General features: G+C 46.0%; 2 protein-coding genes, 1 long non-coding RNA gene and 1 pseudogene across 3 annotated transcripts in view; 1 reads left to right on the top strand and 3 right to left on the bottom strand.

Moving 5' to 3' along the window:
• Window positions 1-21803, bottom strand: part of LOC132160659 (uncharacterized) — a 224600-nt gene that overhangs the window by 170598 nt on the left and 32199 nt on the right. The window lies entirely within an intron of this gene.
• On the top strand, window positions 1309-3917 carry cdkn2d (cyclin-dependent kinase inhibitor 2D (p19, inhibits CDK4)). The gene is made up of 3 exons (XM_059570287.1): window positions 1309-1899; window positions 1976-2129; window positions 3137-3917. The coding sequence occupies exons 2-3, from the start codon at window positions 1989-1991 to the stop codon at window positions 3497-3499; spliced, it is 504 nt and encodes a 167-aa protein (XP_059426270.1). The 5' UTR covers window positions 1309-1899; window positions 1976-1988; the 3' UTR covers window positions 3500-3917.
• LOC132160655 (volume-regulated anion channel subunit LRRC8E-like) lies at window positions 6973-11275 on the bottom strand. The gene is made up of 3 exons (XM_059570286.1): window positions 10860-11275; window positions 10064-10212; window positions 6973-9397 (listed from the first exon to the last, which is right to left on the bottom strand). The coding sequence occupies exons 1-3, from the start codon at window positions 11011-11013 to the stop codon at window positions 7124-7126; spliced, it is 2577 nt and encodes an 858-aa protein (XP_059426269.1). The 5' UTR covers window positions 11014-11275; the 3' UTR covers window positions 6973-7123.
• Window positions 11895-20592, bottom strand: LOC132091010 (kelch-like ECH-associated protein 1B; annotated as a pseudogene).

The raw sequence follows: 21803 nt of genomic DNA, 5'->3' as shown, positions 1-21803 counted from the left end.
TTCAGTAAATGTAGATTGATCTGATCCGCTCACTCTCTCTCTCTTTATTTCAGGCTAAAGGGCAGTTTAAAAAGCAGTCCGTGGCTAATAATGTGGAGATCCGTGTGCCGGTGATGAGCGATGCCGACTCTCCCAAGTTCATAACCAGCACCGGTCACGCTAAATATGTTCCTGAGAAGAACCTGGTGGTGTGGAGCATTAAATCCTTCCCGGTGAGAGCGTGATTACAGACAGTGCCTAGAGAACGTAATCACTGATGTGTTTCTGACATGAGTGTAGAGAACGACGAGCTCGAGGGAAGACCTCCGATCACCGTCACGTTTGAGATCCCGTATTTCACCATGTCCGGCATTCAGGTGACTTCACATGTGTTCCCATCCACCATCACCCTGTTTACACTCGTCACCCTGTTTAATGTTCTGATTAAAGAGATCGTTCACCCAAGAATGAATATTCTGTCATTAATGACTCAAACCTGTAAGAGCTTCGTTCATCTTCAGAACACAAATGAAGATATTTGTGATGAACTCCGAGAGCTCTCTGAGCCTCCAGAGACAGAAGGATCCTAACACCATCAAGACAAGGACATGTGAAATGTGTGTATGATCAGGTGTGAAACTCTCTTATATTGTGAAGGTGCAGTAAATGAAGATCATTGAGAAGAGCGGCTATCAGGTGCTGCCCTGGGTGCGCTACATCACTCAGAGCGGAGGTCAGGCTCATTACGCTTATTATTCACACAAACAACAGCGTTAAACATGCTTCTGCTCAATCAAATGTCTGTCTATTAAAATGCTATTTTTGTCTATAGTGTATTACCATATTGCTATTTATAATTATTTGTGTTACTAGTGTTTATATAACCTTAAATTATACATATGTCTGCACTATGTCTGTACTTTCTGTTCTGGATGCTCCTGACACCAAGACAGATTCCTTGTGTGTGTCTGTGAACCTAAAATACTAAATATAAATACTAAAATACTAAATATAAATACAAAAACACTTATGGTCGATATCTACCAGAAGTCAGAAAGAGCTGTATTAGCAAACATGTTTACACACACAATGAATCCGGTGCAGATATACGCTATAACACTAATATAAGAAGAATAGTGCACTATATACAGAAGCAGAATATGGGGGGGGGGGGGGGGGGAGACTGTTGGGTTTCTGTCGTTTCAGATCACCAGCTGAGGACAAACAGTTAATGAGACGTGGCTGAGAACTGCACAGCAATCTGTAGAATAAGTTTATTAAATTTTTTTTTAGTAGTTTTGTTTAGTTTGTTAGTTTGTTTTATCCTCTGAGAATTTCATTAGAAAAAAAAGATTGTATAAATCGTTGACCTTGAATGTAAACACACCCAGCATTTCAGTCATTTTCAAAAGTGCTTTTTGCACCAGACCATGGAATATGTTGTCAATCATTTCTGTTTATTTTTGCAATAAATGTAATATATTTGTCCTGAAATAACATATATCTAAATATGTTTATTATCATGAGCGTGTGTTGGCACGAAAGCCCGCTCTTTTCCGCGCGCTCTCTCTCTCTCTCTCTCTCTCTTTCTTTCTCTCTCTCTCCGTGAATGAACGCAACAGTTTACAAATAAACCTTCTCAAATCGCCCGCCTTCTGCGCTCCACTTCCTCATTGGTCGCTGGTGCAGTTGCCACGGTGATACTGTAGCAACGCCTATTGGCACTCCTCCCTTTTGTCCAATTATGGCAGCCGCGTTGGTGTGTGTGAGCGCTGATTGGCTGCGGCGCTGTTGTCGGTCAGGCGCGCGATGTGAAGGCGCTCAGCTCAGCGCGTTTATTTCAGATTGTTTTGACGGATTCGAGTAAACAGATAAACAGCTAACGGTCGCTCATCTGCGGACTGACGCACACAGACAGCGGTAAGCGCTTCACACGCCGTTCGTGTCGATGCTGTTGAGTCGGTTCGTGTTGTCACTCAATGTTTTCTTGGATCAGATCTCCTCAGAGGATGGTTGTGGACGGGTTCGGCCGCGGGAAGAGTCTCAGCGCGGCGGCGGCGCGGGGGAATGTGGACGCGGTGCGGCGGATGCTGCAGGATCACCGGCTCCAACCGGACACGCTCAACGAGTTCGGGAAAACCGCACTGCAGGTCAAACGCTCTTCACATTCATAGCATAGAGTTACAGATCCTCACTACGCTGTTTGTTTCGCTTTCCCTTCCAGCCGCGATGACGTCACGACGAGCTGTCACTCATGACTGTGATCTCGATTGACGTCACGCGCGGTTTATGATCAGAGCTGTAAGGGGCCTTGGGAAATGTAATAGCTTACAGATTACAAGTTACCCTGTTTAAAATTTAATAAGTAAGGTAACCATGCTAATTACTCTATTAAAGTACTTTTGGTAATCATGATCAAACATTAATCTTACAGTAGAACTCAACTCAGATTTTAGCAGCTCTTTTAACTTTGAGATTATTCTGAGGCTAAATACAGATTTAAAAGGTATAGTAAGGTATAGTTATATCATAAGGTATAGTTTAAAAGCTAAGATATTGTTTCTGAAATCAAATCTTTGTAATGGGGTGGAGGGGGGGGGGGTTCTCAAGAGTCAATAAAGAACTGAACTGGTTCTTTACTGACTAGTCTGAACAACCGGCTAAACTGTTTAGACTAGTCTTAAAAAGTTAGTCATCAATTTTTATGCTTGAAGACTGGTCGTAACTTTTTTTAAATTCAGTTATGAAGAGGAAGATTGTTCTTGTTTATTATATTGGGTGAGTAAGACTGGTTATCTGTTGCCAGCGGCTGGTTAGATAAACTAGTTCTTGAGACTGAGTTATACATCTAACCTCAGGTTGTTTCAGTGAGTTTTGTATAGTATTTTCTTTACCCTTTACTTCAAAAACTGTCTAAAAAGGGTAATATTTTTAACTCCGGAAACACTGATGTCTCATATTTTAGAGCAGTCACAGCAATTTGGTAAAGAAATCAATTATATCTGTATGGGTTTGAAAATACCCCCCCCCCCCCCCCCACATTTCTTCTCAGCAGCAGATTAAAGTTAGACTTGTTTAGTGATTAAAGTGTGTAAGCAGCTTGTGAACACTGAGGCGTGGCTCCTGAGTGACCAGTGTGTGTGTGTGTGTGTTGCAGGTGATGATGATGGGCTGCACCAGTGTGGCTCGTGTGCTGCTGGACCACGGAGCTGACCCTAATGTCCAGGACCGCTGTGGAGTGACCCCTGCACATGATGCGGCCCGCACCGGGTTCCTGGACACACTGAGGGTTCTGGTGGAGCACGGGGCCTCTGTTAACGTCCCTGACCACAGCGGAGCCCTGCCCCTCCACACGGCCGTCCGCGAGGGCCACAGGGACGTGGTGGAGTACCTGGCCCCGCTCTCTGACCTCGGGCACCGGGACGGTCGTGGGGTCACCGCTCTGGACGCGGCCCGGGACGCTCGCGCTTCGGAGATGGTGGAGCTGTTAGAGCGTCTGATGGGGACCAGTTCACACTGAAGAACTGTACGCCTCGACTCATTAGCGGCTTGTACTTAAATGAATCTGTTGGATGTTTTGAGTAGTTGGTAGTTGAACTCATCACATGTAGCACTGGTTTTGCACAGAGCGGATCCGGGACGGCTCTCCTCGAGCGGGTCTGCAGGCACACCTGTAAATAACACTTTATTTGGTATCTTACAAAACATTTCTGTGCAGAAACTTGAACTGTTAACAGTTTTATTCTTGTGAAATTATTTCTTGCCATCCGCGCACTGATGAATTCTTGCTTTGCGTGTAAGTTTGCTCGGATTAATGTCTGTAAATAACATTTTATGAATTTATTTGACTTATTTATTGAAGAATTGTATATTAACGTTTGTTTACAGGGTATTTCAGATGTTATTTATTAAAGTGTTTAATAAACTGAAAAAACTAACGTGCTGTAGCTGTTCGTATTTTCCAGCAGATGGATCCTTCTTCAAAAACATGTACAAATAAACACATCCATAGAACAAAAAACACATTAGGTCATATCAAACTATTATTTCTGAACCATGCTGAGACCCCATGAGAACAAACACGATCTGACACAGAACTGAACTGTATTCCTCTGTTCCTGGAGCTCAAGGTGACCCTGAACGGCTCAACTTCCCCACAGGAATGTGTGCCACTGTACAAGACAAACATTGTGCTGTCACAGGACACAGACGTTTACTACTCCGAGAGGACACAGACACAATGCTGGGTTTGTTCTCAGGCCAAACTCTCAGGATCCCTCTGACATCCAGCAGAGCGCTCGCTGGATCTTCTGCATGACCTCCAGAGCTTCAGACAGTGCCTTGATGGATGAGTGATTCTCTGTCATGCATCGATTGCTTCTTGAAGTCTGACTGCTGTTCACTCAAACAGGATTAATCTAACACCTGTTTAATCCTGACAGAGAGTGTTTTAACTCTGATCAGTTGAAACCCAGCTGGATGATTTCAGCAGACGAGCTCGTACTGTATAATAAAACAATTCTCAACACATCCATACAACGTGAAGTAACATACTGCCAAGTACAGTGACAGGCCACCAGGGCACCATACAGACTTTATTAAAGAGTTTGGTGATTTTACATGCGAGTTAGTTCTGGCTGCAGATAAACTTTTAATAGTTAGTGATTTTAATATCCATGTCGATAATGAAAAAGATGCATTGGGATCAGCATTTATAGACATTCTGAACTCTATTGGTGTTAGACAACACGTTTCAGGACCTACTCATTGTCGAAATCATACTCTAGATTTAATGATCCAAAATGCAGCAGCAAGAGTTCTTACTAGAACCAGGAAGTATGACCATATTAGCCCGGTCCTGTCAACACTGCACTGGCTCCCTATCAAACATCGCATAGATTTTAAAATATTGCTTATTACTTATAAAGCCCTGAATGGTTTAGCACCTCAGTATTTGAATGAGCTCCTTTTACATTATAATCCTCTACGTCCGCTACGTTCTCAAAACTCAGGCAATTTGATAATACCTAGAATATCAAAATCAACTGCAGGCGGCAGATCCATTTCCTATTTGGCGCCTAAACTCTGGAATAACCTACCTAACATTGTTCGGGTTTTTTCTCCATTCTGTCACCGATGGAGTTTCGGTTCCTTGCCGCTGTCGCCTCTGGCTTGCTTAGCTGGGGACACTTCATCTACAGCGATATCATTGACTTGATTGCAAATGATTGCGCAGACACTATTTAAACTGAACAGAGATGATGATGTCACTGAATTCAATGATGAACTGCTTTTAACTGTCATTTGGGATTATTGACACACTGTTTTCCTAATGAATGTTGTTCAGTTGCTTTGATGCAATCTTTTTTGGTTTAAAGCACTATATAAATAAAGGTGACTTGACTTGTGTGTGTGTGTTTATCTCTGTGTGTATGTGTGTGTGTTCTTGTCATCAACCAATCAGCATGGTTATGACATCATTTCCTGAAGCTCAAGAAACAGTGGTCACATGACAGTTACAGCTCAGGTGGTTGGCTGGAATGAACGTCCATGAGCAAAGTTTTCTAATTGTGTGCTTCACGAGATGAAAAGAGTGCCGACAGGTAAGAGTGCCAAAATGTAAATCCACACACACACACACACACACACACACACACACACACACACCTGTGGAAGTTTCCACTCGCTCAGACACACCCACCATCAGAAAACAACACACAGAAGCTTCATTGTTAAGAACTGAATTTCTTTAAGAGCTCGATCTGCTAAGGAAAAGCAGTATTCCCAATCAGATTTATTCAGGTGTTGCTGATAAACCCAGAGTGAACTTACTTATAAACATAGATAAACATCTGAGCTTAAACACTACTGAGAGAAACTAGACATCAGAAAGAGTTCATCTGAAGGGACATGGATGAGTCTGTTATGGCGTCGGCTCAGTGTTTTTTGCGTTCGCTCACTACCGAACTCTTTCTGTCTCAGGTTTGGAAGAGTTGCTACCATGTTTTCTCATAGCGATTTTTTTAAAGTTTTCATTTAAGAGTTTATTCATAAACTAAACCAACCAGCTACGAGGTGAATCACATTAACAAACCTTCACTACTAAACATTACTAATGATTACTAAACATGATTACTAAAAAAATACTTTAAAATATTTAGTGCAGCCCGTTTTGGCAGATCTAGTCTGTCAGGTCTGTCTGGTGAAAGTTCAGGACATAAACACAATGAAATTTACATTTATCTGACGCTTTTATCCAAAGCGACTTACAATTGCTACATATGTCAGAGGTTGCACACCTCTAGAACAACTAGGGGTTAAGTGTCTTGCTCAGGGACACATTGGTGGATTTGAACCCGGGTCTCTCACACCAAAGGCATGTGTATTATCCACTGTGCCAACACCAACCCATGAGCATCAGGGACGCAGCTCATGTATGGAGTCAGCATTGTGCTTGTAATTCCTGTAATCAGTCTACATTACTGAGCTCATATCATCAATAACCTAGTTTCCCTCCAAAGTTGGAACTTTAACTTTGGAATATCCAATAAAACATTTGTGAACAAGCACCATTTCCATCCAACAAACCCAAACGTCCTGATAAACTGGCACTATGAATCACTAAGAAAAGTAGGACAAGCCACTGAATATAATCATTTCCATATATGTATGTATAATAAATGACTTGTGCCTCAGAGCGAGGAGACGAAACACAATAAATATGGTTAATGCTTTTGGAGGTGAATGCTGCTCTGTCGTGTAAGACAATTATACAGAAATACTTTGATTACAGACTTTGTTCTGGGTTTTCAGAGATCGGTCCTTCGGTCAGTCAGGTTCTGCCGTCCTATCGCACAAAATCCCATGCACACAGAGCAATTTATTCAGCAAATGCGCTTCCATCTTCCATTATTCACATTAACCTTTTATCACACAAGTAAAAACCACCTTAAGCGAGTGAAATTTTTTTTTTACGAATTAATGCATTTTTATTAGAAATTTGGCATTTCCATCACTCGTTTCTAATGCAATTCTGCAAACTGTGCATTACATATAGCTAATGTCATCATATAAATCAAAGGACAATCTATTTAGAAAAGTGTAAAAGTTATTTTAAAAAAGTGTGAATGCTCCAGTACTGTGATTATCTGTGCTTCATCCTGTCCTTCACTTCTGGAGACAGAAGGTCCATCAGACTGTCCTCCACGATCACAGCGGTCAGTTTGAGTAAGAGACAGTCGGCGATCTCCACAGGCAGAGACTCCAGACGGTTTCCCTTCAGCTCCAGCTGAAGCAGCTGAGCCAGATTCCCGACCCGAGGAGACAGCGAGGAGATGCTGTTATTCCCCAGCGCCAGCACCTTCAGCCTCTTACAGGAGAACAGCTCCTCGGGGAGACTCTCCAGAGAGTTAAAGGCCAGCGAGAGGAACTGCAGACTCTGAAGGATGCCGATCTCCGAGGGCAGAGACGCCAGCTGGTTGTGGGAAAGGTCCAGGTGTCGGAGTTTGGTGCAGTAACAGAGGCGCGGTGGAAGACTGCGGATCTTGTTCCAGCTGAGGTCCAGTGTCTCCAGGGCGCGGAGCTTGCCGATGTGCTCGGGGATGTAGGAGATGTGGTTGTGCCAGAGCTTGAGGACGGTCAGACGGCGACAGTGCTGCAGACTCAAGATCTCTTCCACGGTGGTGAGGCGGTTCTCTCGAAGGTCCAGCTCCTGCAGGAGGGACAGGCTGAAGACGGCGCTGGGGATCCGCTCCAGACCGCAGCCCGTCAGCTCCAGAGCGCTCAGGTTCACCAGCTTCTTCAGACTGTTGTAGACCTGGAGTCTGGTGCCTTCGTTGTGAACACACAGTCGCAGGAGCTGACCGGAAACATCCACAACACTGGGCGGGATCTTGGTCAGCTTGCAGCGTAAGGTCAGCAGGCGCAGGTTCTTCAGCTCACGTAAAGAGTCCAGCGCCGGACCGCGGGAGAGCTCGCTGCTCAGAGCGCCGCTCAGGTGAAGCTCCTCCAGACTCTGTAAGCTGTACATCCACAGCGGAACCTGCTCCGGGCCCTCGAAGCACAACCGCAGAACCTTCAGGTTCTCACGCAGATGACTGAGGGCCTCCAGCTGGAGCTTGGCCGGACTGTGGATCAACACCATCTCCTGTAAGGCTGGAAGCTGTGATACGGTTCCTGGGATCATCACATTACTGATCAGCTCCAGTTTGAGCGACTGGACCTCGGAGATCTCAAAGACAGTGTCTGGTAACCCTGGGAGCAGGAACAGAGGGAGCTCCAGCCTCTCGGAGGCGTTGCGTGACAGACGAGCGCGGAGTTTATCGGCCGTCCACTCCAGGTTGAGGTTGAGCTGCCGTAAGCGGCATTCGCTGACCTCCGAGAGGAAGACGGCGAAGCGTTTGGAGTACAGGGCGTCGTACTGATCACTGAGGTGAAGGAGAAACGCAAAGTCATTTTTAACATCCGGGATGTCGTTTATTCCCGTCTCCAAGCGCACCGCCTCAAAGGAATACTCTTTCAGCGGTCGGTGAAACAGCCAGTAAAGTGAATAAACACACAGCAGTCCGTACACTCCCACGAAGCAGATGTAGCAGTAGGCTAATTTAGAGAACAGGTGTGCTTTATTGTAGTTACAGCAGAACACACTGAACCCCGTCAGATCTGGAGGCACTGAGCACATCACCACGATCTGGATGTTGGGGACCAGTGCCACGCTGTAAACAGTGATGAGAGCGAATTTGAAGACCTTCAGCGCCGTCTGCAGCACGTACATGAAGTAAAGCAGATCCGCCGCCTCCACGTGTGTCCGAAACTTACGGACTTTCTCAAATAGGGCCTTGGCCTGCTCACCTTCCTTCTTATCCAAGAGCGACGCGGTCGGCTGCGGTTCTGCTGATTTCTGCTCTGAGCCGGACTTTATGGAAGATCGGATCAGAGACACCGTGTCGTCGTTGTGGTCTGCGGCTGATTTGGTCATTGTGTTCTTCCTCCACACGACCATCCTCTCCTCTCGCCGTTCTTCATAGACTTCGCTGATGGCTCTCGTGGTCCAGGGAGAGTCGAAGCACTTCCTCAGTATGGTCACAAACAGCTCGATCTTAGACGACGTTCCTGGGAACTTGAACCAGAAGCTGCTGGCCACCATGAAGATCATGCTGTGGATCACCACTAGGTAAGGGAAGTACTTTCCGTACCAGTGCACGGCCCGTTCGTAGCAGAAGTGGTTGACGAACTCATACTGGTGGATATCCAGACCGTTCTTCCGGCCGAACACCTCCACGACGTCCGGACCGAGATGTTTGGTGATGGAGAACTCCCACAGACTCTGGTTCTCCTGCCGCAGGTGACTGCAGTCTCGCTCTCCGCCGGAGAGATCCGGGAATCGGTTCGGCAGACAAGATATCTTGTCTTGAGTTAGCTGCGGAGAGATGAAGATTGTCTAAGCATCAGTGATGATGACACACGAAACATCACACTCATCTAACAAACATTTACACTGCAAACACCTGCGTTTTTCTAGCAGCAAATAAAAGTAAGAAAGGCCGATGGGTATCACGAGTCTGACGACAAACACACCACAGAGACGTTATAATCAGCTAAAGCTCTTGCCTAATCGCTTCTCTCTACTGCACACGTTCCTGATCAGATGTTCATGGAGAACAGAATGACAAACCACAGCAGCACACACAATAATATATACTTTTCTAAGGAACAGTTCACATGAAAATGTAAATGCTCACCCTCATGTCAGTCCTAACCTGTTTAATGTGTCTGCATGCAGCATTTCTGAAGCTGGAGTGAAGGAAAACATGCATATTAAAACACTAACACAGAGAATCACATGGTTTCTGAAGGGTTAGAATAAAGTGTGTGTCACATGGATTAATGTTATTATACTTTTATGATACTTTGATGGTGTTTGTTGTGGAGTATGTTTCAGTGCATGGTAAAACACAGCTCAAGGGTTCTTTAAAACCTTTCTTCTTGCATTAAAGGAAAGGAAGAACAATTTAATTTTGATGTGAACTATTTCTTCTCAGTGACTGACTAATAGTGTCAGGACTCTGGAGGTAAGGAAGCTCACCTGAAGCGTGCAGCCGAACACCCCGATCATCAGCATGGTGACGCCCAGATACTCCGACAGGACGTCCCACCAGGGCTTCAGGACCCGGAGATGAGGGTTCTGCTCCGATGTGATGCTCCGGAACTCATTCACAGGAATCATCTCCACACCTGCCAGAGAAACACGATCCAGACTGAAACATTAGGAAAATATCACATGAAAATGGACTAATATTGACTTGTGAAGTTGAGTTGTGTATAACGAAGATCAGCTGTATTACACTGGTGTTATTAATCTGGGGGGAGGAGCAGAGTTATTATTAAAATCAGGACTCAAGAGTTTCTTGCCTTTATTTTGATAGGAACTCTCAGAGACACAAACAGGCAGTGATGAATAAACATTTTAAAAGAACAGTATTTATTTTTCTAACAATGTGAATCTTTGATTTCACTTCTTAACAATTTGTCATCCTTGATGAATAAAAGTTTTAATTTCTTAAAAAAAATACTGACCCCAAACTTTTGAACTGTAGTGTATAGTAAGAGCATAATTCTATTTTAAATAAAGGTTCTTCTTTTTAACTTTTTATTCATCAAATAATCCTGAAAGTGAGGGGTCACTGAAAGATGAGGAGCATCTATAACTTCCTGTAAAAGTTGACTCAATCTGAGACTGTCTGACAATAATGACGATGATTCCTCATTAGACTGCTGATCTCAGGTGAGAACACACATGTTAAAGACTCGTATATGAAATCACATCTGTGTAAGAGCCGCTGAATGGAGTTGATAGAGTTAGTGAATAGAGTTGAACTCACCTGCGCTGTTCCTCACACACACTGCAGTCCTGAGTCTGATCTGAAACACACCGAGGCTCGGAACACACTCGATCTGATCTGATCTGATGAGGAGGAGACGTACTACACCAACAATCCCCACACACGCAATCAAACAGCCATGCAGCAGATTCATATTCAGAATTCATATTTCACTGTCACTTCTTCTGACTGATTCACGTTCCGCTGGGAAATGTTTAGTGCAGGCGCGAATTAAATAAACTAATTAAAACAGCACAGTATTATCAGGGTTTGTTTTACTTCTGAGCGCCAAATGTTCTCACTAATACTGTGAAAGATCATGACTACCGATTTATGAGGACATTTTATGTTATTAGTTATCAATCGACAAATCTCGTTAGTTTTAATCCAGTGACGTGCACAGACTATGTGCTCCAATCAAAAATTTTATTTTAGCTTGAATCCGTGAATGTTGTTTTGCAAACTACTCATATTTTGCTGAATCTATCTGTCCATCCATTCATCTATTAATATTATCATCATCTTGTTTTAATCTGTATTTAGCGCTGAATCGTTCCCGCGCTTGGTGTTCAGTGTTTTGGCGCCACCGCGCGAATCTCCCACAAATTCACACAAACAACTGCAAGAAACGTATGCTTTTAATTTACAAGTTTTGTACAATGTATTATTTGTTGTAAAGCAGGCATAAATAACCATTTATTCATTATTTTGAGTGATTAAAAGAAAAAACATCCCTTCAAACAAAAAGCTTAATTTGTACAAGAGTTCCGTCCATTAAGAACGAACAGAGGGTTTAACAAATACATAATTTCATCAGCCTATTAAAACTATCAAGTGCCTCTGTAGATAAATCTGGAAACGCTTGCTTATTTGGTAAATAAAAATGATCTTGTGTTTGTCCGTCTCCAGAAGTTCCAGAGTTCATTTCATACGATTAGTTTCAAGAGTGATCAACGTCTGACATGAAAAAGACAAATACAAAATCATCCGAACAGCTTAAACTGCACTGATGGACCGGTGTGGAGCTGTGCTGCTTCAGGGTCCGGCCAGGATCGAGTCCAGCACATCCCAGCGGCTCAGAGGGAAGTAGACATCCATCATCCTGTCTGACAGAAGCTCTGATGCTCCGTTATTAACCTCCACGAGAGAGAAACACAACCAAAAAGAGGCAGGAGCTCTCCTCTGCTCATGTGCAACCAGACTGAGGTTCATCAGAACAACACATGTATTGTGCGCTAATGAGACCAGCTGAGAGAGACTGAGAGAGAGAGAGAGAGAGAGACTGAGAGAGAGAGAGAGAGAGAGAGAGAGAGAGACAGAGAGACTATGAGAGAGAGAGACTGAGAGAGAGAGAGAGAGAGAGAGAGACTATGAGAGAGAGAGACTATGAGAGAGTCACAGCCACTCCCACACCGCTGTGGCCGGACGTCATGTTGGTGACCTCGCTACATGCATATGTTTCCGGGTCATAACACTCCACACTGTCCAGAAACGTGTTCCCATCATACCCACCTACAGACACACAACAAACACACACGTCGGTGTCTGTGAATGCTCCAATAATCATCACTGGATCAGTCAAGCTGCTCTTACACATTTTGGCTTTTATGTATATTGCATTATAAAAACATTAATAATGTATGCTGTAATGCATTGTATATTTCCATAAATAATGTTATAATATTTAAAGGTCTGTCATGCGTTTTAATGCTTTGCACTTTCTAAAAAGTGTAGTAATGAATAGTTAAGTATTATAATCTGGGTTAACATGAGCTTTTCTCATAAGAGCATCTGGAGATCTGCTTTGGTCCTCTCACTGCACATAGTGTGTGACCCATTACATATAACTATAAAACCAATTATTATAGTAATGATAATAGTGCTAATAAAAGTATTGAGAATCAGAATCAGAATCAGAATGAGCTTTATTGCCAGGTATGTTCACACATACGAGGAATTTGTTTTCGTGACAGAGCTCCGCAGTACAACATAACAGCGACAGAACAAAAAACACAATAAGGAATAAAAAAAAAAAAAAATACAAATAGGTGGGTAAGGATTGACAATATACAAATTGACAATGTATGGCAGGTATATTAAAAAGAGCATTTATGTATGTACATGTATATTATGTGGAAAAATTGTAACTGTACGCTAAGTATGTGTGTTTGGATAAATAAGTGTATGTCTACATAAATATAAATATAAGTAGTATAGTGTGTTCCATGTATGTACATGTATATTATGTGCAAAAGATTTACGTGTACGCTAAGTATGTGTGTTGGATAAAAAGTGTAGTGTATATAAATATAAATAGTGTAGTGTGTCCCACAGTTATTATCAGCTGTTCATAAGATGGATTGCCTGAGGGAAGAAACTGTTCCTGTGTCTGGTCGTTCTGCTGCTCAGTGCTCTGTAGCGTCGACCAGATGGCAACAGTTCAAAGAGGGAGTGTGCTGGATGTGAGGGGTCCAGAGTGATTTTAACAGCCCTTTTGCTCACTCTGGATAAGTACAGTTCTTGAATAGATGGGAGGGTTGTACCGATAATTCGCTCAGCAGTCCGGACTACCCTCTGTAGTCTTCTGAGGTCAGATTTAGAAGCTGAGCTGAACCAGACAGTTACTGAAGTGCAGAGGATGGATTCGATGATGGTGGAGTAGAACTGTTTCAGCAGATCCTGTGGCAGGTTAAACTTCCTCAGCTGGCGAAGGAAGTACAACCTCTGCTGGGCCTTTTTCTCAATGGAGTCAATGTGAATGTCCCACTTCAGGTCCTGAGAGATAGTGGTACCCAGGAACCTGAATGACTCCACTGCAGTCACAGTGCTGTTCATGATGGTGAGTGGGGGGAGTGCAGGGGGGTTTCTCCTGAAGTCCACAGTCATCTCCACTGTTTTGAGCGTGTTAAGCTCCAGGTTGTTGAGAGTGCACCAGACAGCCAGCTCTTTAACCTCCTGTCTGTAAGCAGACTCGTCACCGTCCTGAATGAGGCCGATGAGTGTGGTGTCATCTGCAAACTTCAGGAGCTTGACAGAGGGGTCCTTAGATGTGCAGTCATTAGTGTACAGGGAGAAGAGCAGTGGGGAGAGAACACAGCCCTGGGGAGCTCCGGTGCTGATTGTACGGGTGCTGGATGTGTATTTTCCCAGCCTCACTAGCTGCTGCCTGTCTGTCAGGAAGCTGTTGATCCACTGACAGATGGAGGTGGGCACGGAGAGCTGAGTTAGTTTGGGCAGGAGGAGGTTTGGGATGATCGTGTTGAAGGCAGAGCTGAAGTCCACAAACAGGATCCTCACATAGGTCCCCGGTCTGTCTAGGTGTTGCAGAACATAATGCAGTCCGATGTTTACTGCATCGTCTACAGACCTGTTTGCTCTGTAGGCAAACTGAAGAGGATCCAGCAAGGGTCCAGTGATGTCCTTCAGGTGGGCCAGCACCAGTTTTTCAAATGACTTCATGACTACAGACGTTAGAGCCACAGGCCTGTAGTCATTTAGTCCTGTAATTTTGGATTTCTTTGGGATGGGGATGATGGTGGAGCGTTTGAAGCATGAAGGGACTTCGCACAGCTCCAGCGATCTGTTGAAGATCTTTGTGAAGATGGGGGCCAGCTGGTCAGCACAGGATTTCAGACAGGCTGGTGTAACACAATCTGGGCCTGGTGCTTTTTTCCTTTTCTGCTTCCTGAAGACCTGGCGCACCGCATCCTCGCTGATCTGTATTGCAGGTGTGGGGGAGAGGGGGGATGCAGGAGGTGTGAATGGTGAGAGCGCTTGATTGGAGAGGTGTTCAGGGTGGGTTGCAGGAGTTGTGAGTGGTGTGAACAGTTGTTTGGAGAGGCATTCAGGGTTGGTTGCAGGAGTTGTGAATGGTGAGAGCGGTTGATTGGAGAGGTGATCAGGATGGGTTGCAGGAGCTGTGAATGGTGTGAACGTTTGTTTGGAGAGGTGTTCAGGGTTGGTTGCAGGAGTTGTTATTGGTGTGAACGGTTGTGTGGAGAGGTGTTCAGGGCAGGTGATGGGTGTTCTTTCAAACCTGCAGTAAAACTCGTTCAGATCGTCTGCCAGTCGTTGATTTTCCACAGTGCTGGGGGGTGGTGTCTTGTAATTGGTGATCTTCTTTAGGCTTTTCCACACTGATGCGGAGTCGTTCGAAGTGAACTGAGTCCTTATTTTTTCAGAATAATTCCTCTTTGCCACTTTGATCTCCTTTTCCAGTGTGTATTTAGCCTGTTTATACAAGACATTGTCCCCCTTCACGTAAGCATCTTCTTTGGCCTGACGGAGCTGTCTGAGTTTTGCAGTGAACCACGGTTTGTCATTGTTGTAATTTAGTTGAGTCTTGGTAGGAATACACATATCCTCACAGAAACTGATATATGATGTTACGGTCTCTGTGAGTTCGTCCAGATCGGTGGAAGCAGCTTCAAAAACACTCCAGTCAGTGAGGTCAAAACAAGATTGTAAATCCTGCTCTGCTTCATTAGTCCATCTTTTTACAGTCCTTAATACAGGTTTAGCTGATTTTAGTTTCTGCCTGTAGGTCGGTATAAGATGAACCAGAAGGTGATCAGAATGTCCCAAAGCTGCTCGTGGAACAGAGTGAAATGCATCCTTTATTGTTGTGTAACAGTGATCCAATATATTACTGTCTCTTGTGGGACAAGTAACATGCTGTCTGTATTTTGGCAGTTCACGGGAGAGATTGGCTTTATTAAAGTCCCCGAGAATGATTAAAACAGAGTCTGGGTGTTGTTGTTCTGTCTCTGTGATCTGATCAGCGAGTTTCTGTAAAGCTGAGCTCACGTGCGCTTGAGGAGGGATGTAAACACTCACCAGAATGAACGAATGAAACTCCCGCGGCGAATAGAACAGCTTGCAGTTAATGAAGAGCGTTTCGAGATTTGAGCAGCACGTCTTCTTTAACACAGTTACATCTGTACACCACCGTTCATTGATGTAAAAGCATGTCCCGCCGCCGCGCGATTTCCCCGTTGATTCTGCGTCGCGATCCGCTCTAAACAGCTGAAAGCCCGGCAGATGGAGCGCGCTGTCCGGTATGGTGTCATTCAGCCAAGTTTCCGTGAAACACAGAGCAGCAGAGTGGGAGAAATCTTTATTTGTCCGAGAGAGCAGAAGCAGTTCGTCCGTTTTGTTGGGTAGAGAGCGGAGATTTGCCAGATGGATGCTAGGCAACGGCGTTCGAAATCCGCGTTTTCTGAGTCTCACGAGCGCTCCCGCTCGCTTTCCCCGCCTGCGCGTCCTCTTGAAGCGTGTGATCAGGGCAGCCGCTCCGCCGACAAGAATGTCCAGCAAAACATCAGAATAGTCGAAAACCGGTGAAATATCGGGAGATGTGTGTTGCCGAATATCCAGCAATTCGTCCCTGGTGAAACTGATTGCAGGAATATAACTAAAGACAGGACAAACTAACAAAAACACAAAAACAACTGCAGAGCACGTCACGGAGGCAGCCATCCTGTATCGGCGCCACTCAGAGATCTGAGTGCACTTTATTTATTTCTTTAAATAAAATAATAAAATAATTGTGAGTAAAGTGTGATAAAACCATTATATTTTTAAATAAAAGGGAGTATTAAAAAGACAAAATATCTTATAGTAAACTTACAAACTTAAAAATTAACATGCTAATATATATATATATATTTAAAATATGAATTTATCATTTTTAAACTTAAAATCGGCAAACTTGTTTTAAATTATTCCAGAAATAGGGTCTATTCTGTGTGTAAGATGCAGTTGGTACCGAGCACATAAATGTGTGTGTGGTGCGCCGTCACTCCCAGAGCGCTGTGTCTGTGACTCATGGAAGAGATGAAGCTCCAGACGTCCATCTCCACATCGTACCGCTCCACAGTGTTCAGGTGATGGGTGCCGTCGTATCCACCCATCACATAGATGTAGTTCCCCAGAGCACACACGCCTGAAGACAGATCACATGACGCTCAGGACACGCCTGAAGACAGATCACATGACGCTCAGGACACGCCTGAACACAGATCACATGACGCTCAGGACACGCCTGAACACAGATCACATGACGCTCAGGACACGCCTGAACACAGATCACATGACGCTCAGGACACGCCTGAACACAGATCACATGACGCTCAGGACACGCCTGAACACAGATCACATGACCCTCAGGACACGCCTGAACACAGATCACATGACCCCTCAGGACACGCCTGAACACAGATCACATGACGCTCAGGACACGCCTGAACACAGATCACATGACCCCTCAGGACACGCCTGAACACAGATCACATGACGCTCAGGACACGCCTGAACACAGATCACATGACCCTCAGGACACGCCTGAACACAGATCACATGACGCTCAGGACACGCCTGAACACAGATCACATGACCCTCAGCACACGCCTGAACACAGATCACATGACGCTCAGGACACGCCTGAACACAGATCACATGACCCCTCAGGACACGCCTGAACACAGATCACATGACGCTCAGGACACGCCTGAACACAGATCACATGACGCTCAGGACACGCCTGAACACAGATCACATGACCCCTCAGGACACGCCTGAACACAGATCACATGACGCTCAGGACACGCCTGAACACAGATCACATGACCCCTCAAGACACGCCTGAACACAGATCACATGACCCCTCAGGACACGCCTGAACACAGATCACATGACGCTCAGGACACGCCTGAACACAGATCACATGACCCCTCAGGACACGCCTGAACACAGATCACATGACCCCTCAGGACACGCCTGAACACAGATCACATGACCCCTCAGGACACGGCTGAACACAGATCACATGACCCCTCAGGACACGCCTGAACACAGATCACATGAAGCTCAGGACACGCCTGAACACAGATCACATGACCCCTGAGGACACGCCTGAACACATATCACATGACCCCTCAGGACACGCCTGAACACAGATCACATGATGCTCAGGACACGCCTGAACACAGGTCACATGACCCCTCAGGACACGCCTGAACACAGATCACATGACCCCTCAGGACACGCCTGAACACAGATCACATGACCCCTCAGGACACGCCTGAACACAGATCACATGACCCCTCAGGACACGCCTGAACAAAGATCACATGACCCCTCAGGACACGCCTGAACACAGATCACATGACGCTCAGGACACGCCTGAACACAGATCACATGACCCCTCAGGACACGCCTGAACACAGATCACATGACCCCTCAGGACACGCCTGAACACAGATCACATGAAGCTCAGGACACGCCTGAACACAGATCACATGACCCCTCAGGACATGCCTGAACACAGATCACATGACCCCTCAGGACACGCCTGAACACAGATCACATGACCCCTCAGGACACGCCTGAACACAGATCACATGACCCCTCAGGACACGCCTGAACACAGATCACATGACCCCTCAGGACACGCCTGAACACAGATCACATGACGCTCAGGACACGCCTGAACACAGATCACATGACGCTCAGGACACGCCTGAACACAGATCACATGATCCCTCAGGACACGCCTGAACACAGATCACATGACGCTCAGGACACGCCTGAACACAGATCACATGACCCCTGAGGACACGCCTGAACACAGATCACATGACCCCTCAGGACACGCCTGAACACAGATCACATGACGCTCAGGACACGCCTGAACACAGATCACATGACCCCTCAGGACACGCCTGAACACAGATCACATGACCCCTCAGGACACGCCTGAACACAGATCACATGACCCCTCAGGACACGCCTGAACACAGATCACATGACCCCTCAGGACACGCCTGAACACAGATCACATGACCCCTCAGGACACGCCTGAACACAGATCACATGACCCCTCAGGACACGCCTGAACACTGATCACATGACCCCTCAGGACACGCCTGGACACAGATCACTTGACGCTCAGGACACGCCTGAACACAGATCACATGACCCCTCAGGACACGCCTGAACACAAATCACATGACCCCTCAGGACACGCCTGAACACAGATCACATGACCCCTCAGGACACGCCTGAACACAGATCACATGAAGCTCAGGACACGCCTGAACACAGATCACATGACGCTCAGGACACGCCTGAACACAGATCACATGACCCCTCAGGACACGCTTGAACACAGATCACATGACCCCTCAGGACACGCCTGAACACAGATCACATGACGCTCAGGACACGCCTGAACACAGATCACATGAACCTCAGGACACGCCTGAACACAGATCACATGACCCCTCAGGACACGCCTGAACACAGATCACATGACCCCTCAGGACACGCCTGAACACAGATCACATGACGCTCAGGACACGCCTGAACACAGATCACATGACCCCTCAGGACACGCCTGAACACAGATCACATGACGCTCAGGACACGCCTGAACACAGATCACATGACCCCTCAGGACACGCCTGAACACAGATCACATGACGCTCAGGACACGCCTGAACACAGATCACATGACCCCTCAGGACACGCCTGAACACAGATCACATGACCGCTCAGGACACGCCTGAACACAGATCACATGACCCCTCAGGACACGCCTGAACACAGATCACATGACCCCTCAGGACACGCCTGAACACAGATCACATGACCCCTCAGGACACGCCTGGACACAGATCACTTGACGCTCAGGACACGCCTGAACACAGATCACATGACCCCTCAGGACACGCCTGAACACAGATCACATGACCCCTCAGGACACGCCTGAACACAGATCACATGACCCCTCAGGACACGCCTGAACACAGATCACATGAAGCTCAGGACACGCCTGAACACAGATCACATGACGCTCAGGACACGCCTGAACACAGATCACATGACCCCTCAGGACACGCCTGAACACAGATCACATGACCCCTCAGGACACGCCTGAACACAGATCACATGACGCTCAGGACACGGCTGAACACAGATCACATGAACCTCAGGACACGCCTGAACACAGATCACATGACCCCTCAGGACACGCCTGAACACAGATCACATGACCCCTCAGGACACGCCTGAACACAGATCACATGACGCTCAGGACACGCCTGAACACAGATCACATGACGCTCAGGACACGCCTGAACACAGATCTTCTTGAAGCGTTTCGGAGACACAGTTCTTCTGGATTGAGTCTGTCTCAGTGTGTTCTGTTTCTTCACGTCACTCCAGACAGACTGATGATGATTAGATCACATCTCTGTGTGCAGCACAAACATCTCACTGCATTATTAATATCAATGTTAACTGATATTTCCTACTGACACACTACAGCAAAGATAGAAATAACTAACTTGAAACCATGTTTATCTGCTGGAACACCAGTGCTGTATGTTTATTCGGCCAGCAGTGTAAGTGTTGATGAGGAAAGGACGATCTGTTCCTCTGTGTTCATGGACACGATGCTCCGTCTCTCTCGGGGTTGCAGCCGGTGCGTGCTGTTGAACCCCCCCCACAGCGTACAGCAGCCGGTTGATCATGGCCACACCGACACCGATCCGCCGCGTCAGCATCGGAGCCACCAGCTGATCATACCTGAACACACACACACACACACACACCACGAACCCTGCGTCAGACACCTGCTAGTGCTCAGTGAAGCTCGTGACGTGTTGCTGCAGGAAGTCAGATCACATCTACAGGAAGCACAGCGGCTGTCACTGATTTACCTGAAACTCATAACTCCAGTGACTCAGTCCTAGGCTCAGTGTTTATCTGTCTCTTAACCGCAGTTTCCTCTTCCTTCTACTCACAGAATAATGTTTGTCATCTGTTATTCATCACTAATCTATATAAACACCACAGAGGAAGTGTCCTCACTGATCATTGTTATACAGCTGCAGGGGGTTTTAGGTGTTTTCTGTCATGAGAACCAGAGGGAACAGAAGCGTGTGGTTCTTACAGAGCAGTACGCTGGGGTCATGCAGTGCACACGCTGCTTATTTAGTCTTCAGCACAGTACGTAACTAAGTGCTCATGCTTTTTGAATTTTTTCCCAAATGTTAAACCGAATCACCTCCGCCTTACACTCCGTCATACCGGACGGCGCGTACATGCTCACCGGCCGCAGCTCGGCCCGCACATCCTCACTCTCTAGCCCGGAGAAGCGCTCGAGTTCATCCTCACACAGGAGATCCTCAGGGATTCACACGCTGCTCCATCACACACACAATCTGTCCAGATGAACAATGCTCCTGTCCAACCGGTCATCACATATCTGTGTGCTTTCCTCAAGAGGAGAAACTTCTAGAGCACATGAAGTGAGCAGAAGATAAACCTGTCTGAAACCAGCATCTGATCCTGAAGACTAGACGAGTCCTGATCGAGAAGATTGAGACTGATGTTGATCTGTTTCCTCCGTTCAGTCCTGAACACACACACACACACACACGGACATTTAAAGCAGATGACAGGAAACACAGCGATCATAATCACAGTTATACAGCAGAGACACAAACCCATCTCTATCAGTCTGAGGAACACGAACAACAGACTGACTCGTTCTCGAGTCAAGAACCGTTTCTGTCAGATGATGATACTGCGCATGTGTGATTCAGCGTGAAGCAGACCGACTCACAGAGCGTCTGAACCGAACTGATTCTTTTGGTGATTGATTCTGAACTGATTCTGTGATAGTGTTATGAGCGCGGGTAAACCGAAGGCTTGAATCAAGGGTAATCATCGCAAATGATGCCATTACGTCGAGCGCCATATTCACGAGAACGAGTCAGTCTATTGTTCGTTATCTGGCTCAGCTCGGCGATCATCTTCATCTCTCTCTTCACAGCAGTTCAGTCAGTGTACTGTTTGAGTAAATGAATTACTCCGGGATATTGGTTTGTTTTAACTCAGAGGGAGTGTCAGCCACATTAAACAAGTTAACAGCTTAAG

This window comes from Carassius carassius, chromosome 17 (genome assembly GCF_963082965.1).
Source record: "Carassius carassius chromosome 17, fCarCar2.1, whole genome shotgun sequence".
NCBI classification, from domain to species: domain Eukaryota; kingdom Metazoa; phylum Chordata; class Actinopteri; order Cypriniformes; family Cyprinidae; genus Carassius; species Carassius carassius.
Note: the sequence above shows the minus strand (reverse complement) of the source record. Positions and strands in the feature narration are given on the sequence as shown.

Coding starts and splice junctions, on each gene's coding strand:
- cdkn2d (XM_059570287.1), top strand. CDS start 1,989: ATGGTTGTGGACGGGTTCGGCCGCGGGAAGAGTCTCAGCGCGGCGGCG. Junction 2,130..3,136: donor TCGGGAAAACCGCACTGCAG/GTCAAACGCTCT, acceptor TGTGTGTTGCAG/GTGATGATGATGGGCTGCAC.
- LOC132160655 (XM_059570286.1), bottom strand. CDS start 11,013: ATGAATCTGCTGCATGGCTGTTTGATTGCGTGTGTGGGGATTGTTGGT. Junction 10,213..10,859: donor GTGTGTGAGGAACAGCGCAG/GTGAGTTCAACT, acceptor TTTCTCTGGCAG/GTGTGGAGATGATTCCTGTG. Junction 9,398..10,063: donor TGTTCGGCTGCACGCTTCAG/GTGAGCTTCCTT, acceptor ATCTCTCCGCAG/CTAACTCAAGACAAGATATC.